This window comes from Phlebotomus argentipes, unplaced genomic scaffold, assembly GCF_947086385.1.
Source record: "Phlebotomus argentipes unplaced genomic scaffold, Phlebotomus argentipes genome assembly scaffold_4, whole genome shotgun sequence".
Classification (NCBI taxonomy): Eukaryota; Metazoa; Arthropoda; class Insecta; order Diptera; family Psychodidae; genus Phlebotomus; species Phlebotomus argentipes.
In genome coordinates this window covers 3,024,061-3,035,593 of record NW_026776174.1, presented here as the reverse complement: position 1 = coordinate 3,035,593, position 11,533 = coordinate 3,024,061, and the positions used below count along the sequence as shown (strand labels likewise).

Here is an 11,533-nt window from a genome sequence, read left to right as displayed (position 1 = left end):
CTGAGCTTTGAGTATTATACCTACCGAAACACCATTGCGAGAATGGCAGATGAGTGTGAGAAAACACAAGAGCTTCTGGCATTGAGTGAAAAATTACCATTTTGTCCTTCAAGAGGATTGAGCTTAAGCATTTTCAATGTTATTTGGTGTCCTATTCAAAGTGAATTACAATAAGGGGAAACTTTATTGGGGAGAAAGGGAGCTCTTTGAGCGATTTAGGCCCTAACTTATTTGTATGACAAAAGGATGGTCAGAATAATAGATTTTGATAATGGAGAGCAGCTAAAGCTCTTGAGTAGCTTAAGTTGGTCACATCACTTCTTTTATTTTTTTTAGTAAAACTTTATTGCCGTTTTTTCAATCATTCAGTTCAACATAACCACCTGGAATACATGTTTTGGATAGAACGCAATATATTTCAATGGAGAATATAAGCTATTTCATTATCATCACACTGTGTTCACATTTGTGCCATTGCTGATAAATTTGTATAAAATATGACCAGTTCACACAATAAAGATTTAATTGAACTGGTTTCTTAAGAACATAAGAAATATTTTTAAATATCAACAAATAAAAGAGACGAACACTTCAAAGATTAATGTGATTTCCGGAGATATTTCAGTAGCTCTCCAGACGTATCAGTGAGAGGTTTGTTTTGCAGTCCGTGAAATTGTGATAAAATTTTCCACTGTGAATTTTGCACAGAAAATGACTTTTCTTCACATCTTCACTTTTCTTCTCTGCGTGATTGCATACATTTGGTACCGCGTGAGGAAAATCTTGAGTTATTGGAGTGATAGAAATGTGCCAGTGATTAAGCCATCATTCCCTCTGGGGAATCTTGGGGAGGTTGGCAAGAAACACTTGGGCACTGTCATAAAAGACATTTATTTGAAATTGAAAGACAAAAGCGACTTTGCGGGCTTCTACTACTTAATGACACCCCAAATTATACCATTGAGCTTGGACCTCATGAAGAATATCCTCATCAAGGACTTTCAGTACTTTCCAGACCGTAAAATTTACTACAATGAAAAGGATGATCCGCTTTCTGCCCACTTGTTCGCCATCCGTGGAGAAAAGTGGCGCGCCTGGAGACAACAATTGACACCCACATTTACATCAGGCAAGATGAAGATGATGTTTCCAATCGTGATTTCGCAAGCTAAAAATCTCCAAAACTACATTGAGAAGAATATGAATAGAGGTCCAATGGAGTTCAAGCATGTCTGCGTTCGCTACACAGCGGACGTTATTGGCAGTGCTGCATTTGGTCTGGACTGTCGAGCACTGTTTGAGGAAGATACCGAAATAATCCATGTCGGAAAGCTTTTTTTCGCTTTCAACACTTTTATCGAGAGATTCAAGTTCTTCTTTGGAATGATTTGTGAAAATTTCTCGAGAAAACTCGGCCTCAGGTTTAATCATCCCGACTTGGAGGAGTTTTTCATGAGGATCATTAAGGATACCATTGACAAACGCGATGCTGGTCTAATTGATAGGAATGATTTTATGAAGCACTTACTAGAAATAAGGGATTCTGGAAAAGGCAATAATTTAACATTCAATGAATTGGCAGCTCAAGCTTTTGTGATTTTTTTCGGAGGCTTCGAGACATCGTCCAATACAATGGAGTGGTGCTTATGCCTCTTGGCTCTTCATCCTGAAATTCAAGATCGCGCACGCGACGAAATCAGAGAAGTCATGGAGAAATGGAATGGGGAATTATCATATGAAGCTGTCCAGGAATTAACATACCTCAGACAGTGCATTGATGGTGAGATTTATTGCACATTTCTTTAGACATCTTAAACCTACTAGTCTTAAAATTGCAATTACTTTATTTTCAGAAACTCTGAGACTATATCCTCCAGCTACTGTACTATTCCGTCTTTGTGTGCAAGACTACAAAGTCCCAAATTCAGATTTCATCATCGAAAAGGGCACTCAAATTTTCGTACCCTCCATGGGTATTCATATGGATCCAGAAATCTATCCCGAACCTGAGGTCTTCGATCCTGAACGCTTCACTCCGGAGAACATCAAAGATCGCCACCCAATGGCGTATATTCCCTTCGGTGCTGGACCGAGAAATTGCATTGGTTTACGATTTGCATATATGCAAATGACCGTTGGACTTGCGTATATACTTCACAACTTCCGCTTAACCCTGAATCCTAAGACCAAAGTACCACTAGAGATTGATCCCGAACATATTGTCGTCAGTCCTAACGGCAGCAGTTGGTTAGACGTTGAAAAGATTATTTCCTAAATCATGAGATCAACAATAAATGAATATGCTGGAAACTGGTTATTGCCCTAATAAAAAATACTGTGTATTAGTAGATAAATTTTGTTTTGATCTTTCAATGTGCATATAATGTTAAATAATGATGATTGTCCACATTAGGAGTTGCCACGTGCAACAATGGCTTCCATATCTCGGCGGCCACTTAGAAAGTGTAGACGATAAGATTGCGGCAGTTTTATCACAAAATATGCTCGATCATGCAGTCATGCTGATTTCGTCGAAAACTGGATGAACGTGCACTTTTGGGGAACGCAAAATCGCAATCTACAAAAATTTTTGACAATTTTCTGCCATTGTTGTGGCAAGTGAATGGCCTTTGGAGTTAAACAACAAACTCATTGGCGAGAGCACATGCTTTACCAATATTGTCAATCACCATGACTTTGACTTTCAGCTTCACACACTTATGTATGTTTTTACCTGGCGCTCCGACAAAATCAGATTTTGTGTTTTTTTGGTAAAGCAAATCTTCCAATTGAGATAAAAATCACACATGTGCTAGTCTATGTTTAATTCAAAACAAGAATGGTGTCTAGCTTGTTCTGGTGTTGGTAAATGAAGCTCGTGAAGCTTATAAAATGAGCTTGAACATTCAAGTTCTAGTCATTAGAGCTTCGAATTGTGCTGGGAAAAGACATAAATCATTATTTGTGTGAAGTCAGTGAGTTAAGTCGCCATTTTCGCCATGTGGTTCTATCTTCTGGTGGGCGCTATTGGCCTTCTGTGGTACTATATGAAGAAGTCGTATAGCTACTGGGATAATCTAAATGTTCCAGTTCTACCACCAACATTTCCCTTTGGACACTTGGATCCGTTCGGAAGAAAGCACTTCGCTCAAATTCTCAAAGATGCATACGATGCATTCAAGAAGAAGTCCGACTTTAGTGGATTCTACTTCTTGACCTCACCTAGACTCATTCCACTGAACTTGGACGTCATTAAACACATTCTAATCAAGGACTTCAATAACTTTTCCGACCGACAAGTGTACTACAACGAAGAGGATGATCCTCTCTCGGCTCACTTGTTCAGTCTCCGTGGCGATAAATGGCGTTCCTTCAGACAGCAACTCTCGCCAACCTTCACGTCTGGAAAGATGAAGATGATGTATCCTCTGGTTGTTGGTCAAACCGAGCCTCTTAATCAGTATCTGCGGAAACACATGAACAGTGGTCCGATGGACTTCAAGGCTGTTTGTACAAGGTATGCCGCTGATGTGATTGGAATCGCAGCTTTCGGGATCGAATGCAATTGTCTGAAGCACGAGAAAACCGAAATCCTCAGGATGAGCGACCTTTTCTTCAACTTCAACACCATCATGTCTCGACTGAAGTTCTTCTTCTTCCTGACCTTCGAAGGTTTGGCTAAGAAGATGCGCCTTCGCTTCAATGATCAAGAGTTGGAGGACTATTTCATGAGAATTATCAAGGATACTGTGAAACATCGCGAAAGTGGAAAGGTTGATCGCAATGATTTCGTAAAGCTCTTGCTTCAAGTGAAGAATAACAAGGAAAACTCCGTTGGGAACAAGATGACATTCAATGAGATGGCAGCTCAAGCCTTTATCTTTTTCGTTGGCGGCTACGAAACCACATCCATGACCATGCAGTACTGCTGTGGGGAGTTGGCGAGGAATCAAGACATGCAAGAGCGAGTCCGTCAGGAAGTTAGAGAGGTCTTGAAGAAGTACAACGGAGAATTGACTTATGAAGCTGTTCACGAACTCACATACTTGAAGCAGTGTATTGATGGTAAATATAGCTTAATATTTTTACTAGATTAAATCTAAATTGGTGATGTGCTTTTGCAGAAACACTACGAATGTACCCGCCTGGATTCAACTTGTTCAGAGCAGCAACAAACGACTACAAGGTTCCCAATTCTTCTCTGCTCATTCCGAAGGGAATGCAAATCTTCATTCCTGTGTATGCCATCCACATGGATCCAGAAATCTACCCAAATCCCCACATTTTCGATCCTGAGCGCTTTTCCGCGGAGAACGTACAAAACCGCCATCCGATGGCACACATTCCTTTTGGCGATGGACCGAGAAATTGCATTGGAATGCGATTTGCCATGATGGAATTAGCTGTGGCTATTTCAAACATTGTCAACAACTTCAAACTCACCCTCAATCCAAGAACTCAGACACCATTCAAGTTTGATCCCAAGGAGATTAACATCTATCCTGAGGGTGGCATGTGGATTGATGTGCAGGAGTTGAAAGCATGAAATAGTCCCCAAGGATAAAGCATGAGAAAAGTTCCAGCAATAGCGTGTGAAAATTCTTTTCTAACCGAGAGCAAATATTTCTTCAGAAATAAATTAAATAGAGATGGCTTTTAAATCACCACAGTAGAATTCATCTTTGCCGAGAATATTTCGTGAATTTTCATTTCATATCATTTATCGAGACAGTTCAGTATTTATACCTTCTGTGATTCACGTAAACAAATGCAATGGCCATCCATTATGCTATACCATCATAAATTCTCTCGATTCGCTCAATGTTCTGAAATATATAAAGTGTCATGTGGGATGTGATTGAATCCCCAGGAGTCACTTCATCTTTATTGATTTATTTGCAAATGGAACAGGAGAAAATATGAAATGCGAGAATGTTTTTATATTTCATACGCTCTACAAGAGCCCAGTTCACAAAATTATCTATGATTTTCCATTTGATGAAAACACAGATACGCAATAATATTGCAAATTTCATCCAGATATATACATCCTGCAGTCTTTGATGTTTGAGAATTGCAGAAATACATTTGATTTTCTCTTAAAGTCTATTTGTTTGAAGGTTTTGAAATTAAGCATTTCAGCCAGGAATGAAAATATATTCATCTGGTTTTGACATTGTGGTGAATTGTGAGCCGCTTTATTTGTAAACTTTGTTAACTAAACTTTCTTCGTTGAGAAAACTTTCAAATGTGTCATTAACAAAATATTGGTTTACATCACAGGATGATTTGCTTCTCAAAGAAGAGTTTCGAAATTGAGTTACAATCCTCAGAAAGATCTGGTCATTAGAAAATCTTACCCAAGAATAGATTCCTTTGGGGCATTCTAAGTGGGTATATAAAAGAAAATCCACCCATGAAATCATGCTATTCACACAGATTTTTTTTTGTCAGCTGAGTATATTCATTCTGCACAGAGGAATTAGGGATCTCACTGGCAGCATTTAGTGAGAGATGTGAAGATAAATTTTCGCCCTGGTGCTTTATCAAAAGCCTGATGTTAATTGGAAAGTGGTTGATAGAGATAAAAGCTCCTTAATGGACGCTTAAGCTCGTTTTAACATTTACAACCCCCACCATCACAATAAACAAACTTCATTTCCCTCTATCTCTACGCTCTATACGGTGTGTATATAGTATTCTTTTACTATTTGCCATCCAAAAGTTTTCATATTATTAGGGCATGGGAGAGAAAATGCGAGAGGAGGAAGTTTGTTGCAAACATTTCCACTGAGAAACTATCTCAACCATGTTGTTTTCCACTTTTGCCTTCGGAGTCTCTCATCGGCATATACAAATACATTAGATGTAAATAAAACTTTCCCACCATGCTCAGGTATGGCCGGCTAGCTTTGTAGTGGAATTACACGGAATTGCGTTGAGTGATGTAATAAATACAAATAAGGTGAAATAAACTTGTAGGTGTGCGATTGAAATCACAAATATCTTATCGCATATACTGATTAGTGGAAAATTGACGTGGTGGGGAAGAATAGGAATTGGAAAAATCCAAAAATTTCATTTCACTTCGCCATCGCCAGAAAAGAGCAAAAGTTTTCCTTCGGAAAACTCCCCTAACTTCTGAGTAGACTTGAAATGATTCGACGAAACGGAATATTTGAACAAATACTGCAGAAATATTGCGTGAAAAGTTTATTGTTTACCTACTAACGAAACATTTCAAAAATTTCTTAAAGATCCCCAACTCTCTTGCCCGCTTGACTGAGTCCATTGGAGGTCTACCGATTCAATGGGCATCAGTTTCATTTGGCAGACGGTGGATCTCCCAGTGGAAAAGTCCCGTGGAGTGGCTCTCACAGTGTGCACTTGGACGAATGGGTGGATGAAAAATGGTGGAATGCGGTTTACTGGTGATTGTGGTGATTGCGGTGGGTGGAATATATTGGTGGCTGAAGCGGCGTCTATCATTCTGGGCTCATCGAGGGCTGGCGTATGTGAAACCACGTCTGCTGACGGGTAATCTGCGAAAGAAGCGCCATATCGCCCTCACCATCGCCGAGTGCTACACAAAGCTCAGGGCGAAGGCACAATTGGGTGGCTTCTACTTCCTTCAGCGCGCCTGTCTCCTCCCACTCGACACACACCTCGTGGCCAGGATACTCACGGTGGATTCGTCGTATTTCACCCACTATCCCATTGAATGCCCGGATTATGGGGCACTGAAAAGGGATTTTGCCACGATTGAGTCCACTTGGAGGAATCTCTGGAGCCGTGCACTGGACATTGCCCGCGATTTTTCCACCGGTATTCACCAGAGTGAACAGAAAATTGATGCTTTTGATATATCACTAGCATACAATGTTCAGATTCTGGCCACTTGCTTCCTCGGATTCAATGTAAATGATGCCAAATTGCGCAATTTGCGAAAGTTAGCTCAGAAACATCTTAAGTTGTCTGGACTTCGACACAAAAAATACCTCTTACGACACACTTTCCCTCTAATCAGTTCGCTCTTGAGCATATCAGAGCTGGACGACACGGAAAAGTCATTCCATCAGCTGATAAGCATGGAGACAAAGCCCGGCCGAGGCGATAAACGATATCAATGGCTCTTACAGATCACAGAGCCACTCAACGGGGAGAGTCGACGGGAGAAAATTGATTTGGAGAAAATTACGAGACGAGCATTTGGCTTGTTTATCGCCGGCATTGAGGCGTCAGTGGCCACCACGGCTTTCTGCATGTACGAATTGGCCAAGAGTCAAGACATTCAGGGCAAGTTGAGGCGTGAAATTAGGCACATCCTCACGAAGCATCAAGTCACATATGAAGCGCTTAGCCATATGAAATTCATGGATGCCGTAATTTTCGGTAAGTTTGTATACCCTTCGCTTCGCCGCCGCCGAACGCAATCAGGGGGCGACAGACATCGTAATGTTCTCAGAATCTATAAGAAAATCCAATTGAGATAGAGACTAACGAGCTGTACAGAAAATTGATGCTCCCAAGAAGATTCCCAAGATGATTTCCCTCATGAATAAATTCTCTCTGTGAAATAGAAGATTTTTCCTTGGGAAAAATGATAACACCGTGTTGCTGGAGAAAATCACACAGATTTCCTCGAGTTTTCATTTTTGTATTAATATTTCTTCACTGCACGCGAATTTCAGATGTTTATTTCTCTTTATTTCCTTACTCTATTTCTTTGGGGGGAAAAAATCACTTGATGTTCACCCCTTGATTGTGAATTTTATCCGGCTCTTCAGGCAGCGTTGGGTATATTTTATTGCCGTAGGTGAAATAAGTTTTGTGCCTTTTTGCAGAAACGCTGAGAAAGTATCCACCAATTGGGAGCACTTGGCGTGTAACGAGCAAAGAATATTACGTACCAAATTCCACGTACATCATTGCAAAGGGAATTCCTGTCGTTTTGCCGATTTATGCTATCCACCACGATTCGCAGCACTACGCCCATCCCGAGCAATTCAATCCCGACCGCTTTATGAAGGAGAATTCTGACGAAGCACCAGCCAGCATCACGTTCATGCCGTTTGGCCAGAGCGATACCATTTGCATTGAGATGCACTTTGCCCTCATGCAAATCAAACTAATGCTCGTGTCGCTCCTCAAGGAATTCCGCATCCTCTTGCATGGAGAACCCCATCCGGATGCACTCGCCATAAATCCCCGATCGCCCACACTCACGCCCAAAAATCACATTTGGCTCGATGTGCAAAAACTCCAAGATTCTGCAGAAATATGACCATACGCGCACGAGGAGTTATTTATTTATTTGTATCGTGCAGTACATTGCGCGCAAACATGTACACGAGAGAGGAAGGGAGAGAAATGAAGGAATTAAGGTTTAATTTCATGTTTCACTTGTGGTGCTGCGTTCACTTGTCCTCGTGCCCACACCGTAATCTAATCTTTTAAATAAATGTCACAATTTCACCGGAAAGGAACTAAATTAAATGGCTTACAAATTTCCTTCACGCCAGACTTGTTTAAATTATAGATTTGATTGAATATATGTATTTGCTCTTATAATGCAGAAAATGTCATCGATTTTCAATACGATGAGCATTAGAATTTTGAACAATGTGAAGATTTTTATATAGCAAAATAGTGTATTCACGTTGAATGCAATGCTAATCATCAACTAGAGAAATGTTCAACTTTGAAGAGCGCTCAGGAGAAAAATTATTTGTGGAAAATGTCATGCTGTGTGGGAAGAGCGCACACAAAAAATCTTATCATATTCAGCAGAAGTGACTTTTGTCGTGACAGGAAGAGCACCCAGCATGTGTCCTCCTTCACCGCCGCATTCATCCCCCATTCAGTCGCTCACCACGCAGCTTTCCTTGCCATTTCACATGTGATCCACGAAAAAAGTTGTCCCGTGGAAGTAATAATAAATCAGACACACCTCAATTACTCTTTCACTCTCACACTACTCTCTCCCTAATATATTTCACCATTTTCGCAGGCATATTTCATACTTGCATCATAAATTCAGCACCCTAAGATCCAATTATGTGATTGCCATAACTCATCATTTGAACTAAACACTTGTGCTCGCAAGAGCAACACACCACTTATCACATCTCGCCTCTGGGATTTGTTTTTGGACCTTTTTCATCCTGTCTTGATTTTTGTATTGGCAGATTGGAGGAGACCCCCAAAAAAAAGCTGGAGCAGTAAGCTCATGGAAAATTTGGTAATCCCTTTGGTGAAGTGAGGAGGTGAAAAGGGACACAATACATCCTCGGGAGTGTTTGAGGGATTGAAAGAAAAATATGTGTGCAAGGGACTTAGCAATTTATCGATCGATTTCCCATACACTTCACTACCCTCGTATACAATTCCATTCAGGGCTTCTTTTCCGTTGAAAAACCTCCAACTGTGACAATTCGAGAGGGTCAAAGGGAGAAATAAAATTCACGCATGCGAAACTGGCATGCCAATACGTCGTAATTATTCGAGATAGAGCCCCTTTAGTCCCTATAAACCTTGACCTAAATACACAAGGGATGAGAGCCATTCACTTGAGGTGAGCTCTGAGCGAGATAAGGAGACATTTTTCCCACTCACAGAGTGACAGAACGGATGACAGAGATAAGAAGAGTGCTCTTCATTTGGAAATTTAGGAGATTTCCTTGTCTAAGAATCACATTGTCTGCCATTGTTTGACATGGAAACCTCTCTTCGAATGATATTTGCTTGAATCAGAGCCAAACTGTGTGCGGTTTGCGTAAAAGAAGTATTTTCTCCCCTCAAGTTGAGACTCAAGGATTGAGTTTATTAAATCGCAACTTGCTATTTCAAACTCTTGCATTTTTAACAACATCACGTAAAACTCATTCAACCGTGCAATTACATGTTTATAGCATTGATATGGAGGGGGAACTCTGGCGAATTTCTTCGCCTGAACTCCTTACCGAACCCAAAGCATCAACAATCGCAGAAAAAGGGTTTCCGCAGCGGAATCGTAAAGCAAAAGGACCGAAGAAAGTGTGTTTAGGGAGGAGAGCTCGAGGTGAGGTAGTGAATTTTTTTTCTCCATTTCAGACATATTTTGCATGTGTGACGATACAAGAGCACTTAAAGTTGCTAGTATAGAAATACATTATGTCGGAGTTTGTAGATTGAATATAAATTGAGGACAGAAACTTTCCTACTGACATGAAGCAATTGTCGCAGCAGATGTTACACATACAATATACGTGTATATTCATTCTGAATTTATTTACTTTATTACAATTTATTAAAGTACCGTTTACACAATAAATGTAAATTCATCATTCTATATGAGCATTTTTTTCTATAAATTTACACAAAATCACTCACGGAATCTAACCTGAATTGGAGCTGAGCTTTATTTATATAACTCTCATCGGGTTAGTGTTTGCTCTGCCATTTCAAACACCTTGAATATTCATCATTTGACAAATTTGATTCACTCATCTCAAGATCTTATTTACTGAAATTCTCCCGCAAAATTCATCACAGGCACTTCAAAACACGAAATTTCTCAATAAGCTTTTGTTATAGCAATTACAATCCATTGTACGTGATTCTATTATGCCGAAAGGAGAAACACGAGAGTTATAGACATTACCACCAAGGAGGCAATACACTACACGGCTTCCACATAAATAATAGCAGTGACAAAGTGTCATTGACAAACAATGATTAACTATAGGCACTATTATATGCTGAGTCAAGTGTCGCATTAATTATCTCACGTGGAAATATGCGCTGAAAGATCACGAGGAGGAATTTGATACCTATTCAAATAAGTCAATGGAGGCGCCTGGTAGCCACAATGCGTCCCGCTCGCAGGAATTTGGGACATCTCACGTTTGCCAGCATGAAAATTTATGATCTATCGAGCGGTGAAACCACACTGAGTAGATTTTCAATCTCCTGCCGTGCCCATAATTTCGTTACTTTCATTTTACTTTTGAAAATTCGGGACTGGATTTCCCAAGTGGGAGAATAATGTCCGAAATATTAGATAAAAGCCTCCTCCTCGAATATTATGGAGTTCTATTGAATTTAAACCCTCATCAGTGGCTTTAGGATTTCTTTATTACATTTCTCATGGCATAGCTGTTCGAGGGGCCGCGCTAACCACTACTTTTGTGCCCGAATCTAACCCAATTTCGTGGAAAAGAAAATCAAATATAGAGAGTCCCTTCGTGTGATCCGTGATTGTGATGAAAAGTCTTTGTCACTTCCACTTGTTTGGGTCTCCCCCTATATGGGGTTCTAATTAAATTATATCGTGCAATTCTCATGGAAATTACAAGCATAATTTTCCCTCGTCTTCTGTGGCGTCTGAAAAATTATAAGGCAACACGACGGGAGTAATAAAGCAAAGCGTCGGACTCAACAGAGCACGAATATTTTATTCAGCATGAAATTAAATAGTTATTCATATGAGAAGAGGCATTTTCCAGACGCCGTATAGTAATTTCCCAACCAATTTGATGCATGAAAATTACAA

The 11,533-nt window shown here is 40.1% G+C and overlaps 3 protein-coding genes across 3 annotated transcripts in view; 2 read left to right on the top strand and 1 right to left on the bottom strand.

Moving 5' to 3' along the window:
• LOC132257581 (sodium/calcium exchanger 1) overlaps positions 1 to 11,533 on the bottom strand; it is a 95,983-nt gene that overhangs the window by 35,343 nt on the left and 49,107 nt on the right. The gene's annotated exons all lie outside the window — the stretch shown is intronic.
• Positions 614 to 2,354, top strand: LOC132257555 (probable cytochrome P450 6a17). The gene is made up of 2 exons (XM_059754521.1): positions 614 to 1,780; positions 1,854 to 2,354. Exons 1-2 carry the CDS (start codon positions 712 to 714, stop codon positions 2,273 to 2,275), a joined length of 1,491 nt encoding a protein of 496 aa, XP_059610504.1. The 5' UTR covers positions 614 to 711; the 3' UTR covers positions 2,276 to 2,354.
• On the top strand, positions 2,904 to 4,925 carry LOC132257557 (cytochrome P450 6a2-like). Its single transcript, XM_059754522.1, has 2 exons — positions 2,904 to 4,065; positions 4,125 to 4,925. The coding sequence occupies exons 1-2, from the start codon at positions 3,000 to 3,002 to the stop codon at positions 4,544 to 4,546; spliced, it is 1,488 nt and encodes a 495-aa protein (XP_059610505.1). The 5' UTR covers positions 2,904 to 2,999; the 3' UTR covers positions 4,547 to 4,925.

Excerpts from the sequence above, each read along its gene's own strand:
- LOC132257557 (XM_059754522.1), top strand. The coding sequence starts at position 3,000 with ATGTGGTTCTATCTTCTGGTGGGCGCTATTGGCCTTCTGTGGTACTAT. Across the intron at positions 4,066-4,124 it reads CTTGAAGCAGTGTATTGATG|AAACACTACGAATGTACCCG; the intron begins GTAAATATAGCT and ends GTGCTTTTGCAG.
- LOC132257555 (XM_059754521.1), top strand. The coding sequence starts at position 712 with ATGACTTTTCTTCACATCTTCACTTTTCTTCTCTGCGTGATTGCATAC. Across the intron at positions 1,781-1,853 it reads CCTCAGACAGTGCATTGATG|AAACTCTGAGACTATATCCT; the intron begins GTGAGATTTATT and ends CTTTATTTTCAG.